Below are 17649 nucleotides of genomic sequence, written 5' to 3'. Positions count from 1 at the left end.
CATTTATATATATTTACTGTTCCATGCCAAAAAAAAAAGAAAAACCAGTACTTGCTTTTTATACCACTTTATTCCAACCTGAGCACCTCATTATAAAACTAAACACTGGTGAACTGTTTTCCTTACTAATTCTGAATTACTGTAAATTTACAAGTTCTGCTAGCAGTTCAACACTTAAATAGATTAAATCATCTCTGACACATGGTAGATTTCATAGAATGAAAATACCTAAAACAATTAGTGCAATATACTGAACTGATTGAAATAAAATGAACTTTGGAAAACAAGCCTGCAAGGTTGTTACTAATATATCGAGATACTTATGTTACAAATTACTGGTACATTGTTTATTATGGTTCTAGTCATGTAGGAACAACTGAAGCTCCTTCCTTTCAAAGGGAGTGAGGAGGAAAAAATTAGCTGTTTTAGTAACTGTACATTTTGTATACTTTTAAGCAACTCTTAAATATTACAGAAAAGTAATAAACATATGGAGACTACAATGCAGTACCCTATTTACAGTACAGCTGAAGATCGAATTTAAAATAATCAAATTTGAATGTACATAATTGTTAGTGCATTGACTATTTTATGTCCCAGGGAACAAAAGCCCCCTCCCTGCCCCAAACAACAAAACCTATGTAATGGCCAGCAGTGATTACACAGAAATCACAGACACCTGGTTTGCTTCACTTTTGTTGAAGAGCTCACATGTTTGAAGGGAACACTACCATTAAGTTACGTTCATCAGTTTTCATATTCCTAAAACAAGATGCGGTTACATATTTTTTTTCACCCCATTTACAAAATGGGGACCGGTACAATTTAGATGCCATTAATGTTCATTTTTTTTTCCACATGAAGATGCGGGATTACTTTTTCTTGTGGGTAATTTGCTAAAATGTGGAATGTATACTTTAAATATGGATACTAAGAGAAATTACTGGTTGCCTGAATACTGTAGCTAAGCATAAATATCTTTAGAACCTGCTTCTAAAAAAAGAATGTTTTTGAAAAGCTCAATTTATTAAGTTCCAAATCTTTTTCAGAGAACGGGCTGGCTAACCGAAGGTTCAGATAGTCATTTGTCTATACCCCTGGTGATAAGAAATGATTCCTCCTAACCTTCCAAGGAAACAAGTGTACACACAGCTCTCATTTTCCCCTTCTACTGATGAAACATTAGTCAGAGGGTCACATGCATGTTATTAAAAATTAAGTTCAAAACACTTAAAATAATTCTGTATTAGAAACTTGACTCTGTCATAAGTCTCTTCTTTTTGGAAGTCATACTGAGCTGGTTAAATGCTCCAATTTCATTGTTAACATTTAGGAAGCAGAAGAATATCCCAGCTAGTTCAAACTGGAGGTTTAGTTACTACAACACTGACTCCTGGTTGGCTGCGTGGGTTCCGTAAGGTCTACTCCTCTTCCCCGGGCAGAATTTGCTCCTGGATTCTGTGGTTCATTCTTTGGCAACTTTTTAGCTGAGAGATAAATTATTAAAATAAACACAATTAGAATATTCATATTGGAATTACTTTCATCTGCTTACTTATAATCTTCCTTTATAGTTAGGTTACTCCAAAGTATCACATAACCATATGTTCATTCTTTTCAAATGTTTGAGTATCTATTAAATGCCAAAACATTGGTCATAGTCCTTAGGGAGTTTCGTGGATTGAAAGAAAGGTAAAATGTGGGACCAGTTGCAGACACACAATTAAAACTTAACTTGACTAGAGCTGTATTTAAATCTTTATATAGATTCACTTGATTCCAGAAAAGTTGTGGTTTGTTTAATAAACATTAATATTTCTATTATTTAAAGAAAATCTAAGTTAATAAAGATGATGCCTAGCCAATATGTTTATAAAGAAGCTCAGCTTGAATTAATGTCTTCTGGGCTGAGACAGACACTTTTTGGAACAAGTAGGGATATAAACAAATACCATCACCCCAGTAGAATTTGTCTCCTGTACAACCTAATTATTACCCCTAAATAAGACAGGTCACATCTCCTGTTTTCCTCCTGGCTTGCAGAGACTTTACCCTTCAAACATCTACCTCTTCCCTCTCTTATACGGCTGATTAAGAACCCTATTCTGATTCACCAGCAGCTCTACTTAATGTAAGTGCAACTGTTTCTGAGGTTCTCTCAAAAAATTAATTCCCAATTTTGAGTTAGATGACCATTGCTTGCCACATCTGAACAAAGCCCCTCAACCAGCAGCCGTGGCTGTAGCTCTGCTAAGCTCTGCAGAACCACTGCTGTTTTCTGGAACAAGGCTCCCATTGATGAAAAAATTCACCTGCTAATGTAGTTTGCCTGGATCCTAAAAGTCCCCGATGTGCTGGATTAATTAAACATTAAACATCTTTGAGAGTCCAGATTGTACGGATGGTTGGACACACTGGGCTCTGTCAACCTTGGGGACAGACTCTAACTTAACCTTAGCCTTGGCTCAGCTGACATAAAAGTTGAACACGCTCTACTTCAAAATCTGAATGCTTAGCTGTGGTTTGGATCTTCTATCCTTTTACTTGTTGTAAAGGTCCACATCAGCATTAACTATCTTTAGAATTCTAGATGCTGGGCAGGGCAATGGATTCGGGAGCACTGATATTTGGGAAAAAAAGTTATCACATTGGGCTACTTCTCTAGGACTCGCTGGAGGGATGGTAGTGTAAATGTAATGAAATGGTAATTTCCAGTCAACTGTATTCACAAAGACCCAAAGGACAAAGAGTAGGCTAGCATTGTAAACTTCATCGCAATGAGTACTAAGTTAGGTTTTGGATGATTGAGTGATCATTTCTCCCTTTAGCATACTTCTCCAGGGCTTTCTGTAATTAGATATGAGTGAAATCAGGAGGCTGAGGAAAATAAACTGGAATGGAACTTCAGCTTCTATTGGTTAATTTTTACTGTGTGAAGATAAACTAAATCACATTTTCGAGATCTCAAAAAACACTGTCTCCTGTCTCCTATCTTACTGTGATCAAAGTGAAGTTGGTGCTGTTTTGCATATGGATAACTGTAGCTTATCAATTTGTACCTAAACTGATCAGGATTGTGAGAAGCTAAAAATCCTAATCAAGTTAATGAAGATGTATAATGAAAGAAACCACTCAGACCTTATTAAATTAAAAGCATACAATAAATTTATTGTAGAATCTCTCCCACGAACTAAATGTACTCCTTTTGGGAAGTCATCAAAAGTGAAAATATGAGTACAGCATGATTTATTTAAGTTAATCTGGTAAAAAAAAAATATGGAAAGGCCACAATTCAATTTACACCTGGGATTTCTTTCAAGAAACATTCTAATTTCAGAAAAATAACTGAAAGTCTTAATATGTAGGCTACTTTCTGAATGGAAAAAATGACCTTACTAGCACATCTGAATAAAAATTACAAATTAAATAAGCCCATTTGGTAGTCTTAATACCATCAGAAAGTTTTAAAGTTCAGCCTGATTTGAGGGAACTATTGCTTTGTTTCCTATTAACTTTCTGGATGTGATTCTGGGTGTAACCTGTCTCATTTATAAGAGCGTATTATCACACAATCGTTCACAAGTGTACTAGTATTTCCCTAATAACTGTAAGCCTGAGTTTCTCAGGAAAATACCTTATGTAACAAACAGGCAAGTTTTTTCCTAAATGAGCCACCATTAAATTCTCCCACCTAAAGATATTGTGACAGTACTTGCAGTTTTTACTGAGTTTTCTTTAGCCTCTGAATCAGCTCTTAATTGGTTAATTTCTGTGACTTCAATATAAAAGATATTTATTATTTGGGGATAGGAATGTGAACACCCACTTAATAATCACTGCTGTGTAATAAAAGATGTATGGGACAAGACCAGTGCTTACATATGAATAGTGTGGAAGCAGAAAATTGAGAGCCACATACTTGTAAGTAGACCCTTCCCATAGAATCTATATCTTAAAACTGGAAGGAGGTTAGGGTCGATAGAAATACTTTTATTTTTGTTAAAGATAAAAGAAAACTTCCTTATTAGTATTCCAACTTCATTACCTATAATCAACAATTGTGGAATAATACCCATCATCAGTTAAAAGTACCTTCAAGAAAAGGTAAGAGTGCTGCATACAATCAGATGACCACTGAGGTCATATACAGAATGGATACTGTTTTGTTTTCCCTCTTTCTGTGCCTCATGCTTTGAAACTTTCTCCATTATAATTATCTGCACTAAAATAATTTATACATCTGTATACATATATGTATCATGTACTTTTCTATGTTATTATTTGTCAATGATTTAAAAAGTATGAAAAACATAAACAGTATTCTGTTCAGAGCAAAGGAAGATGAAAATAATTACTGATCAGTGAGAAAGAAATATTATACCTACATGTTGCACTGAAAAATATTGCTCTGAATTTACCTTCCTTTTCTATAAAAAGTATAATCTAATAGAAAAACACATTTATCCAAATTTCTCAGAGAGGTCTTTAGAAAATCTGCTTGAACTATCAGCTTAAAGACAAAGTTTCATCTCACTTAGAAGAAAGTAAACTGCAAGTATTACAACCTAATAGGTAATAATCTTTCAAATTTAAAAATATTATTAAGTAATGCTTGGTGGATGGGATCTAAAATAGTCGTAGAATCATTTTTAAAAAAGAAGGAAAATCCAATATTTTAAAAAGAGTCAAACCAAATATGCCCCAGTGTAACTTTTTTTGCCTATATTGTTTGAAAAAAAGTTAATCTTACCTATTGCCATGAATATTTCATTTACATTCATTGATGTTTTAGCTGATGTCTCCATGAATAATAAACTGTTGTCATCTGCATAGGACTGTGCTTCCTGTTTATAGAACAAAAAAAAGAGATACATCCTTTGCACATACTATACCTGCCTTATTTTTTGGATAGAGAAAAAAAAGAGGCTTTCTTATTACTACTTCAACTTAATTACCCATAACCAACAATAATTACTAAAGGTAAAACAAACGTAAGAATGCTGTGTAAAATATGTGTATAATTTTCTTTTTGCCTTAACTTCTTGCACTATCCCATCCTGATTGATCTGGTTTCACATTAAATCTGTTTTCAAATGATGAGTTCCAGAGGGGGGATAATTTATACTATTCTAAATATAAAACTCTCTTTGATCTCTATGGCAATTTTACTTATGCTCGTTATTTGCAATGACGTCAAAGGGAAACCAAATATCCAACACTGGCTTCAACCACTAAGTGGCACCCTCATAATTTAATTCTAAATGACTTCTACGAGCAACATTTAATTTTGAATGTTATGAATCATTCCTTTGAAAATTATATCACTACATTTTCGTCATGATTTACAGTAGTTTACATGTATTACTGCCTTTGATCCTCACAGCTGTTGTGAAGAGCAATCAATTCTCTTTCCCATTTGACAAAGAAAAAAATGAGGTTCCTTTGAACTATTATGTGACAAGGCCACTTTTGACTATAATTCAAGTGCTCTATCTACCACTTTATGCTGGGAAGGTAACTATCTTAGAAAGACTAGTAATAGATGATCCTATACCCCACATGGTTGTCACCAGAATTAAATGAAACCACATGTGCAACATGTTTAGCTTACTACCTAATGGTGCAAAATCTATTAGGTCCTTTGCTCTCAGTCCATGGGCTCTATCGATAGCCACCATCAGAAAGAAAATTCCTATCACTGATACACACACACACACACACACACACACACACACACACACACACACCCAAAGTGGCTACAACTAAACTTCTCTGGTAAAGAACCTGAAGAACAAGAGAACAAGGGAAGTTTTAAAATGTCTAAATAAAGACATTTGCTTTGTTTTAAATTATTGCATTTTTACTCTATTTTACAGCAGGCAACATTCCTAATTAGCTATATTATATAACATGCAAACTGGATTGTTCTAGCCTTTATTTTTGAAGGCCGTTTTAAGAATAATCATATGCGTATAGGTTTATGTGTAGTACAAACGTGTAGGTATATATGGATGTGTGTTGATATATGCACATATCTATTAGTAGGTAAACAGAAAAAGGTTAGGAAAGGTAGGAGACAATTAGCTTTTACTTATTTCTGCACTATTTGTAAACAATTATTTTGTAATTGGTAAGGTCAACAAAATCTGAATCAATTTGCATATTATAACTCGCAAAGATATTTAAAAATTTAGGTTTATCATGAGAAGCATTTTATTATACATAGTACATCACATTTGTTTAATAAATTTATATTTCATATAATTTGCATGGTCTTAAAATTATAACTGCAGTTCAAGTGTGGATACAGAAGAAAAAACTAACAATAAATATGTGCCTCCAAGTGCCAGTTAAATTAAACATACCTGGAAATCGACAGCTCTTTTATTTGCAAGGTCAGCTTTGTTTCCTGATAAAGCTATTACAATGTTAGGACTGGCTTGTCTCTGAAGTTCTTTAACCCAATTTTTGGCTCTGGCAAAGGACTCCTGGGAAACAAAGAAATAGCTATTTTGAGGCACAGGCTCAAAAAATGGTTAGGGTGCGTCTGTGAGACAAGGCTTTAAAGAGTGTCCAATGTGAACTCTTGGAAAGAAATTCTTAAGACTATTGTATTATTTAAAATACTTTCATCTTACTATTATTTTTTAAGTCAGCTTTTCTAACTCATAAAAAGCTTTGGCAGAAATATCATACTCGGGCTATCAAAAAAGATTTAAATCTTTTAAAAATCTCTTCTCTAATAAAAATTCTGAATACAAAACAGATATTCAAACTAGTTTCATTATAGTGTGCACTTCTACTTACCTCATTTGTGATATCATATACAACTATGGCTGCTTGTGCTCCTCTGTAGTACATTGGTGCTAGGCTATGGTATCGTTCTTGACCAGCTGTATCCCATATTTCAAACTTTACTGTTGTGTCATCAAGACACACAGTTTGGGTTAGAAAAGCAGCTGAAAAAAAGAAAATGTCTGCAATAAGTTTATTATTTCCTCCCTAATATTTTCATAATATAGAAAACACCTGGAAACTTAATATATTATTGCATACCCACAGTCAACAGTGGCTTTAAATACTTGCAAGATCTGAGCTTCAAAGCTGGATGTATATGCTTACATATAAGACTTTCATTACAAAATCACAAAGTTTCTTATACATTCTTTAAAAGTTTGTTATATTTCTTTAAAACATTATGGCACTTTAATTTTTGTAATCGTTATTACCCCAACCTAGACTTAATTTGTTAAATATAGATTCAACATGAACTCCTAGCTCTTGCCTTGACATAAGTTTTTGGATGTGTACTTTTTCATCTCTTCTTAGATTTTAACAAAAAAGATCACTTAATAATGATATTTTTTGCTTTTAAAATTAAGAGGTTGCTGTCATATCTTGCAAAGTACTACTGTATCACTTATTTTCTTAATTGCTTCATGAGAACAGTATAAAGTAAAATCGAATAAATACAGTAACTCTCTTAGTTCAAAAGAATAAACATCAGTAAAAACACTGAACTGGATACTTATGAAAAATAAGTCGATTTATAAAAGGTAGGTTATAACCAAGTGAATTGAACTTCAAAATATCAAATATTAGAGTAAATGTCTAAGTATATCCAGGTGCACTAAAGATACTTATGAACAGGATCCACACACAGCCATTTTTAGTAGCATGCTTGCCAAAAGTAACCACACCTTAGTTCCTTTCCTTCATTAACTTTGGTAATTAAACCCCTGATGCTCTATCATTCATCTTAAATTGGTATGTTCCTCTCTTTTACTTTCAGCTCAAGATGTGGTTAATTCAACTCCTCCCAAATTGGCATGGAATTAAGTTACTCTCTTCTACCATGCAAGAAAATTATAATCCACTTTTGTAAATTGTAGCAGTTTATCTGATGGTGTCAATCTTTCATAAAGGATTCACTAGTTAATATGAAATATGTTGAAAAAGCCAAGTCTAATTAGATACTACATCTTTTATATTAGGCATAACATTTATTTCTCATGCTGTTTTTACTAGGTTCACTGGTTGCTGGCTTTAGTATCAGCAACTATAATCTCAATTTTGCAAACATCATTGGAAATGTATTTTGAACTATATTCTAATGAATATTTCTGTGAATTCTCACAAGTGTAGTCATATTTAAAATATGTTCTAATTCATCAAACTTCTTTTACCATACAAAATTAGCAGAAATATTTATTTTCTAAAATCCTGATTAATGGTAAAGGATACCAAGAAAACACTATGTCACTTTCATAAAACGCTTGCCTGTAGAATCAAAAAAAATTTTTAAACACTTAAAATTAAGCATCCAAGACAGTATTCCTGTTTCAATAAAAAGGAAAAAGGAATAGATCACAAAATGTAAGCCTTTTCTCAACCATAGTTTGATGCAACTTGAAAAAATTGGGTTATAATTTGCAATTCAGACCTTGTTTTATCTTTCCTACCACCACAAAGTATACTGGCAGTACAAACATTCATTTACACTTCCATAAGTCACCTCTAAGCTCATTAATGTTGCCTTAAAGGAAATGTGATCCGATTCTCAAACCAGTTAAATATATCACAAAAGGTCACCAATCTTTTTTATAAATCATGTGCAAAAGTGACAAATAAAATACAGCCAACAAATACATTAAAAAAAACAACAGCCCATGATCAAGTAGAGATTCTTCCTGAAATACAAAGCTATTATACCGGTAGGCTAAAAAAAGAAAAACCATGTATTATTTAAATAAATTACAAGAGTATTAGTGTCAATATCCATTCCTATATACATATAACATTTTTCCTTAAAACTTATCATGTGTCCATTCCATCCTTAAGCCTGAATTTAGCACTTTGCTCAACAGCAAAGCTCTTAGGCAGCCTCTCTACATCTAGAAACCAAACAAGAATGTCCACCATCACCATTACTTAACATTATTTTAAATATCCATATAATAGTAAAAGAAATAAATTACTGGAAAGAGATATTATTTGGAAGAGACAAGACTGACATGAAAATCCAAAGGCATCACCTAAAATAAAGCAGATAATCATGAGTTCTTTAAATTGGATGGAACAGATCCAAGTCAATAACCTTACCATATACACTGGCAATAACCAGGTTTTCAGTGTCATGCTGTGAGGAGAATGGATCCCAATCATATTAACAAAGAACAATCAATTCACTCAATTCTTCTTCGAAACCATCCTTCATCCCACCTTAGTAGCTCCTACCTTTGTGCCCCCAGACTTCTCTGTTGCAGTAACATGTTTCACACACTTATCTTTTTAAAAAGATTAATCAACATTATCTTTTTCTTCTAGACTACAAGTTCCTTGAAAAATTATGATTAGCTATTCTCCACACCCAATATCCACTGTGTTTTCCCGAAAATAAGACCTAGCTGGACAATGAGCTCTAATGCATCTTTTGGAGCAAAAATTAATATAAGACCCAGTCTTATTTTACTATAAGATCAAATATAATACAATATTGAGTATAATATAATAAAATATAATATAATGTAACATATAACATAGTATAAGACTGGCTCTTATATTAATTTTTGCTCCAAAAGAAGCTTTAGAGCTGAATGTCGAGCTAGGTCTTATTTTCAAGGAAACAGGATAATATAAATCCCAGTTCATGTAAATGTTCAAATGTTTGCTAAATAAAGTTCATCTAAGACATGTAGAACTATTTTGGGTCCATTTTAGAGAACGTCTCTAGAGCCAGTTCCCAAATGGGGAAAAAAGACATTTCAAAAGGCCTCTAACTCAAGTTGTTACATAACTAACACAATTACAAACAAAATACCAACAAGATCTTTTTAACTTGGTAATATCCTACTGTTGTTCATGTGGTATGATAAAGAGTATAATTTTGGGGAAGAAAAAGACCAGTATTAGAGGCCAAGGGAATTAGTTTTAGGGTACATCAAAAACACATTAAAACAAAAGTGTTGTAGTGCCACAAGGACAAATATTATGGGAATAACATAACCCAGTCATTATATATAGTAAAACCATCATGATTCCCCAAGTTCTCAAGTTTTCAAATACTACTACAGCATTTAACTTCTCCCATAAAATTCAGTGAAGTATAGCTGACATCTTTAAATCCTTAGTGCTTCTAAAAACATTTACTGGTCATTTACAAAGTTATAAAAATAATTCTGGCACTCAAAAATATAAACTACTACATAAATACTGTAGTAACATTAACCAACCACAAACTTACCTGAATCTGCAAAACCACTTTAATATATCCAAAACGTCTATTTTCTCGCTAAGAAACATCACTTTCTTAGACCTCTTCATTTTCTCTTCACTTCCATCACCAGCACTAGCAGTTGGTTTTCTTTTCGGGCCCATATTTCACAAAGAAACAGCTTTTATCACTTCGAGAGTTACTGTGTACGCGACGACAAGTAGAGAAAAACAAAGCTGTGTTGAGATGCGGGTGCTGGCCTGTCTAATAGGCTCCCTCTTTGAGCTACTCGATCAGTTCCTATTTGCAAGCCTGGCAGCAAGCAAATAACATTTCAGTTTCAGCAAAACTACAGATTACTGAATCACAGACCTTGAGGTCAGCTGAGAATACCTGAAACTGTAAATGTTAAATCTGCAAATACCAAAGACCTATAATGTGTAAGACCTTAATAAATAATAAGCAAGGAGGAAACACTGCAGTACACTGAGCAGGGGAAAGAATATCCAAGTCAATAGCATCAACCAAAGGCTAACAACTCAGAAAAAAGTTTAAATTAACTAAAGTGATTCTACATGAACTAAACAGAAGGATGAAAAAGAGATAAAACAAGGAACTAACACCACCCCAACCCTCATCTTAATCACGTTTTACAGGAAGAGTTTCTTCATTAAAATTGGCCACAAATCCTGTCTATCAGGTTTGATTACATAAAAATTTGAGACATGTTTGCAAAAACATGTATCAAATACAGGGGAAAATATATTTAGGAAAATTTCTATAATGAATATCAAGAGAGTAACTTTTAATATATGGAAAGCTCATATAAATTATGAAAAATTCCAAAAGCGTCAAGGATAAATGCGTAAAGAAAATTTACAAAAAGAATAACACAGAAAAAAGGCAGGATCATTAGTAATCAACAGTCATCATCATAGCAAAAATAGTTAAATTTTATCTTCTAACTTACAAAATGAATAAAAAAAGTGTGATTAAAACACCCACTGCTGGTGATACTGTATAATGGTTCTGGAAATAATTTTGTCAACCAGGCAAAGCCATGAAAATGCTGATACTTGTTAACCTACTATCTCATGGAATCTTCAAAAGACTCGTGTGTGTGTGTGTGTGTGTGTGTGTGTGGAACAGGAGAATAGGGAGAATAAATCTTTGTGCTCAAAGAATTTTTATAATCGAGAACTAAATGTATAAATGAAAAGACACTGGTAACTTGGTAAATATGAAGTAGCAAACTAGAAATGGTTATAAAATGACCTAATTGTGAAAAAGTAAAAAAAATATATAAATACCTGGTACATATATGTATTTATATTTATATAAATACCTGGTACATCTATATATTTATATGTATAGAGATAAGGTACATCTATGTAAAAACCTGAGTAGAAAAGCATAGAAGAAATTAAAATAATAGAGAGTGTCCCATAGTTGAATCATGATTGAATATTCTCCCTTATGTAAAACTTTCAGAAGTGGAAGATTTGAAGTCTTGTTAAAACTGAAAAGTAAGAATATAAATTGCTAGAGAGGGGGAGGGCCTTGTTCAAGATCTCAGTAGATCAGTAGATTTGTGGTTATCAAATCCAAGCTCCAGGTTGTTTGGATGTGATGTGTAGGGGAAGAAAAGGTTTTTATAGCCAAGGAGTTCAATAAATGAGTTTAATGGATTTGGATCAAACTTCAAGATAATAATCTGATCAGGAAGAAGGACGGCAGGAATGGATTAAGCAGCATCAAGAACCAATACCAAAGTTATCAGTGAACGTAAAAGTTGGCTTTCTGGAAAAATGAGTATCAACAGTGGTAACCTAATATAATGAATTTTCTCAGGTGAACACTGACTTCAGATGATATAATTGTACACAGAAGACTATATGAATGGTCTAGAGCTGAAAACAGACAAAATAAAAACTAAGGCCATTTTTATTTCCCATTAAAAATTAAAATTGTATGTGTATAAAGCGGGGAGTACACAGCGGATTACGGCAGCAAAGAAGGACACATATTCACGGAAGTTACATTTCAATAAACGTGAGAAAGAGAAGAAAGGGTTAAGATTAGGGCAGAGAGAAAGCATACACACGACTAAACCCAAAAAGAATATACTCCAAAAGCCTGGCAACAAGATAAAAAAAAAGAAATGACTATATAAGTAATATATAAAAATATGGTCATATTTCCAAAAGTAAATCCATCTTATGAGATGATCTATTAATATTAATCATATAGGATTCATTCTTAAAAATCAACAAGCATCTGATACAGGACTGATAAGAGAACATGTAAGAAACTCTTACAACTCAGCAACACAAAAATCCAAAGGACTTTAGTAGACATTTCTCCAAAGATAAACAAATGGTCAAGAAACACATGAAAAGACACTCAACATTACTAATTCATTAGGAAAATGCAAAGCAACACCACAATGAGATACCACTTCACACTTATCAGGATAGCTACTATCAAAACAATAGAAAACAAGAGTTGGCAACTATACGGAGAAATCGGAACCCTTGTGCATGGTGGGAATATAAAAGGGTGTAGTTGCTGTGCAAAATGGTAGAGATTCTTTAAACATATTAAACAGAATTACAATATAATCCAGCAACTCCACTCTTGGGCATATACCCCAAATATGTGAAAGCAGGGACTTGAACAGATATTTGTATACCAACGTGCATAGCAGCATCATTCATGATAGCCAAAAAGTGGAAGAAACCTAATAGTCGGACAAAGGATAAGCAGAATGTTATTTTGCCTTGAAAAGGAAATTCTTTTTTTTTTTTTTTTTTTTTTTAGAGAAATACTGATTTTAATTCAACATAAAGTAAACTCTAGGCATCCGTCATCTTTCAGCCTAAAAAGTAGCAAAACTGTTGAAACAAGGCACGATTTTCCCCCATACTTGTTACATGGCTCCAGTCACAAAAAAAAAAAAAAAAAAAATTTATGAAAATTGTAAAACATAAAAATAGAAGTCTGAGATTTTTAAAAGTATATAAAAAAATTCCCATAAAACCTGTCAACATTGTTCCTTATCCTACAAAATAGCACCAGTAAGAGTAAAAGGTGTTAAAAACCATTACGACAGCATTTCTGAAATGCACGTTGTCCGACCTCCCATTATCCCTAAAAACAACTTATCAAAATGATTTATTGTGGAAAAAAAAGGACTTTAAAATCTCTGGAGGTTGGAGCTTTTATTGTAGTTTTCCCCCTGCAAACTCTTAGATGAGGGGAAAAGTGCGAGAAATGTGCTTCTGCCCCTGGCTGTCACTGCTTCCGGGTTTAGAGAAAGGCTTAAGAATTAGGGTGTCGTGCTTATCTGGGGATCTGTGCCTGCGGAAGTCTAGAGGGTGCATTTGGGGGTGGGGGTGGTCTTACCTAAGCCTCTCCCTTCACTCCTCTCACATGGGGAAGAGGGAAATAGCGAGAAGCCATACCTGCCTACAGAATATACGGCAGCTTATAACCTAGCCCACCCCTTCCTGAGCTTCCCCGGAGGGTTCATTTATTGCAGTCACTGGGAGAGACTTAGCTTAAGGGTTGCCCTGCCCTTGGGTTTGTGGGAAAAGATAGCCCTGAATGTGATGATGATGTCATCCCTGCTGAAATCATCATCGGTGTGGGAAATATTCAACAGCCCCACGATGGATCCCAGCCCTTTATACTGAGACCAGGGTTCTGTGCTAGGTAAAATTGAAGACGTAGACATCATTTCCTTTTCTGCTAGCCCTAGGGAAAAAAGCATCCTTGGGCCCTTAAAAAGTCTCTTAGCTATATGTCTACCACTGCACACTCCTGGAAACGAGCTGCAGATGTGTAAAAATATTAAAGTCTTGCAATAACTGTCTTGGGTGATTTTTCAGCATTGACCTGAGTACTGGAGAGCTGTCAGCACTGTAATTTTGGTATCTTAGCCATTGTTTCTGAGCTGTAAACCCAGGAGGGGAAAAAAAAAAAAAAGCCATCTTTACTATCTACTTCAAGTTTTCAAGTGTTAAGAGAAGACAAAATGAGCACCGTGTCTGGCCACTCCAAGTGGCCAGGTTGAATTGTGCACAAGGACGTGGCACCTCGGGCTCCCCCTGCCAGGAGGGGGTCAGGCTGCTCTGCTCCCGCTGAGCTACGTGGCATGACCCCACACAGCTGAGCTGAGGAAGGTCAGAGCCTGGGATGTACTCCTGGGTCCCGGCTCTGCCCCCACACACCCCAGTGCCCCAGCGTGCCTGGGGGACTATTCACAGGCAAAGTAGTCCTTCAGGGGAGCGAAGAGGTGTCGGATGACAGGCACGCTCCAGGACCTCCCGAGCAGCTTCTGACGGGCACCACGGCCCATGTTGGACACATCTGTGTAGTGTACAGGAAAGCCGAAGATCCTTTCTAGCTCAGTGCACCACAAAACATCTTCTTTGCCATTCATGACAACAGGGAAAAGTTGGTTTTTCCCCTGTCTGATCGAGTTCGACTTGGTGGTTATTGTCTGTACTTTCTTTAACTTTGCTGTCCTATTGAACTCCAAGCAGTCCTGCAGCTCGAGTTTATCATTCTTTGATGCTATCACGGGCCTGTTCATCCCGGGCAGGTTGCCCCAGAAGTATCGGGCCCTATGAGCAGCAGACACTTTGATGGCATCAATCATCACTGGATTGCACTCCAGGAACCGAGAGATGTCCCTCTTGTCACCAACCTTCATAGCTACCACATTCTCAAACATCCAGAAGAAGGGCCGGTCGTCACCTTCCTTGGGGCGTGAGTAATTCAGCAGGTGGTAAAACTCGAAGAAGAGCCGGCCTGTGCCCTCGTACAGGCCTTTCCTGGCAGGGTTCACATTTGAGAGATCATTGCATGGGCTTCCACCAATCACCAAGTCAAAGGGGCCCCATTCTTCAATATTTTTCTTCGTGATATTCCTGACATCATTCACATATTTGATATTGCCCTCGTGCTTGACAGTTCCGACCGCAATGGACTCTTCACACACTTCGGAGGCGACATACTTCTCCACTTTGATGCCCAATTCTTTGAGAACCAGGTACCCTGTGGCAATTCCATCAAACAGGGACAAGACTCGAATGGGTCGCCTTCGGGCTGCAGGAATCGCAGGGTATAACTTGGGGGCTTCATATTCAAGCCCCATGTCGCTGGTGAAGAAAGCCTGCAGGCGGACGTTCCAGTCCTTCCGGCGCCGCAGGACGCCGTGACAGCGCTGCGGGAGGCACATGTAGCAGCTCCAGGGTTCCTGCAGCTTCGCATCTGCTGCTGTGCCTTTGCCCACCAGCACCTCCAGGCACTCCACACAGAAGCACCGGCAGCAGCTCGTGTTGCTGCACAGGAGCAGCTCACGGCCCTCGCAGCACACAGTGCAGTAGGACTGATAGCCATCATCGTCGTACATGTAGAACAGCTCGAGGAATCGGTCCCGGCACGTCTGGCAGAGCCCACCCTCAAAGAGAGGGTGGAAGGACACAGTGTTTTTCCTACCACAGGACAAACAGCTGTCTTCCAGACTACTCTTGTTGTTGGTAACATCCAAAGCCATTTGCTCTCGAGTCTGGTCCTCCTCTCCTCGGTCTTTGCCGTTGTTATAGCAATTTGTCTTGAGGCGCTTGGGTGGGGGGCAGTAGTCAGTAGAGGTGGCCGAGTCATCGGCTGTGCGTCTTCGAGTCTTATTCTCGTATTTCCTTGATTCTAAGTTTCCACTGCCTGCACGACGCACCTTCGACTTATTAACCACTGGTTGCTTGTTGTTGGGTTTGAGGCCCTCAATCCCAGTAGGCCTGAAGCCCCCATGGGCCCACTCCAACATGGGCTTCAGCTGGTCCTCCAATGAGTCTCCGGGGCCGCTGGGGAAGGTCTTGCCAGCCCGCACCCTGGCTTTCTCCAGAGCGTGATACATGGCCTTCCTGTAAGAGACCAGCTTATTGAAAGTCGCCAGGTTAAAGTGCTGGCTAAACAGCCCCAGGGCCACCAGCTTATCAGCGGAGACCTCAGAGAACTTGCCATCACCAAACCACTGGACCCACCGCATGCCAGACATGGCCTGGCGCTTGGAGGTGGCCTTCCAAGACACCACCATGGCAGGCCACCAGGAGAAGCCCTTGATCTTTCCCCATACGAGGTCCCCTATTCCAAACTCCTTCCCATCCTGATACTCAGTGCCATCTGCGTCGTCTCTGCCCTCTGTGTCCACCTGTGGGGAGTCCAAGCTCTCCTGATGGCTGTCCTGAGCCAAGTGATTGTAAGGGGTACTGCTGCTCTGGGGAATCACGTCATCTGTGAGGTCGATGGTGAGGTAGAGGCCGTCAGGAGATGGCCACGGTGTGCCTGTCGACGACGCTGCACGCCGCCTCAGGGACCTGGTAGCTGAGAACTCCACGGGGGACTCGTCCACGTGATTGCGGACCTGCCGGCCTCGGGTGGAACGTAGGAAGGGTCTGTACCTCTCCCGGCTGGAGGCACTGTTGTGATTTCGGGTTCGGACAGCTGGGCTTTCAGACCGAGTTCTGGTTTCACGGAAGAGTTTTGGCATCACTGGAGTGTCAGAACGATCTCCATCTTCCCCTTCGCCATCTCCATCGCCCGTCAGATCCTGAGTATAACTTAGCAGGCTGGAGACCTCCCTCTTGGACAGTCGTGAGCTTGATCTGCGGCCTCTGATCTCGGGGGTGCTGATGGCCTCCAGGATCGGGGGTGAGGGCGCATCCTTGGAGTCAGAAGACTGGTCACTGCAGCCCCCATTGGTGATGATGGAGTCTTCCCTCCCGCTGGCGTCCTCCTCTCTGTTGAGTTGTCTGGTGTCTCCCTTCATTGTTTCCTGCCGAGAGCCTGGCTCGGGCGCGACTCCGCGGTCGAGCCGCGGGTCCGGACAGGCTGGCGGGAGGCCGGCGGGCGGCCGTGCTGGGCGCTTCGCTCGCGAATCTCCGGCGCCGATCGCCGGGCTACGTTTACTTGGGCCGCTTAACCCCAGCGCTGCCGGCCGGGCGCGGCCGCCCGCTCGTCTGCCTGCCAGTGGGCCGGTGGCGTCGGTCCCGGGCGTTTGGAGCGTCCACGCGGGTTGCGGCCGCGGGGCCCGGGGGCAGCTGTTGCGAGGAATCGGCGCGAGCCGGACTGGGCAGCCGTAGAGGGTGAAAAAAAGGAAATTCTGACACGTTACAATATGGAGGAACCTTAGTGACAAGCTAAGTGAAATAGGCCAGCCACAAAAGGACAAATACTGCATAATCTCTATTACATGAGGTCTCCAGAGTAGCCAAATTCATAGAAAGTAGAATGGTATTTGCCATGGGCAGGGGTGGGTGGAAATTGGGGAGCTATTATTGTTTGGGTAGAGTTTCAGTTGGTGAAGACGAAAAACTTCTGGACAGCAGTGATAGTTGCACAATGTAAATGTACTTAATGCTGTAGAACCATAC

At 38.1% G+C, this 17649-nt stretch overlaps 2 protein-coding genes across 2 annotated transcripts in view; both read right to left on the bottom strand.

Moving 5' to 3' along the window:
- Positions 1–51: 51 nt before the first annotated feature.
- RAB5A (RAB5A, member RAS oncogene family) overlaps positions 52–17649 on the bottom strand; it is a 33418-nt gene continuing 15820 nt past the window's right edge. Inside the window, exons 3-6 of the mRNA XM_081073442.1 lie at positions 6808–6959; positions 6366–6488; positions 4751–4844; positions 52–1487 (exon numbers count right to left, since the gene is read on the bottom strand). Of these exons, the coding sequence (XP_080929568.1) occupies positions 1372–1487; positions 4751–4844; positions 6366–6488; positions 6808–6959 (485 nt within the window). The 3' untranslated portion in view covers positions 52–1371. The remainder of the gene's footprint in view (positions 1488–4750; positions 4845–6365; positions 6489–6807; positions 6960–17649) is intronic.
- Positions 13038–17129, bottom strand: LOC308507478 (DNA (cytosine-5)-methyltransferase 3B). The gene has a single exon (XM_081072476.1). It carries the CDS (start codon positions 17043–17045, stop codon positions 14472–14474), a length of 2574 nt encoding a protein of 857 aa, XP_080928602.1. The 5' UTR covers positions 17046–17129; the 3' UTR covers positions 13038–14471.

Source organism: Rhinolophus hipposideros (genome assembly GCF_964194185.1).
Source record: "Rhinolophus hipposideros genome assembly, chromosome: 14".
Classification (NCBI taxonomy): Eukaryota; Metazoa; Chordata; class Mammalia; order Chiroptera; family Rhinolophidae; genus Rhinolophus; species Rhinolophus hipposideros.
Note: the sequence above shows the minus strand (reverse complement) of the source record. Positions and strands in the feature narration are given on the sequence as shown.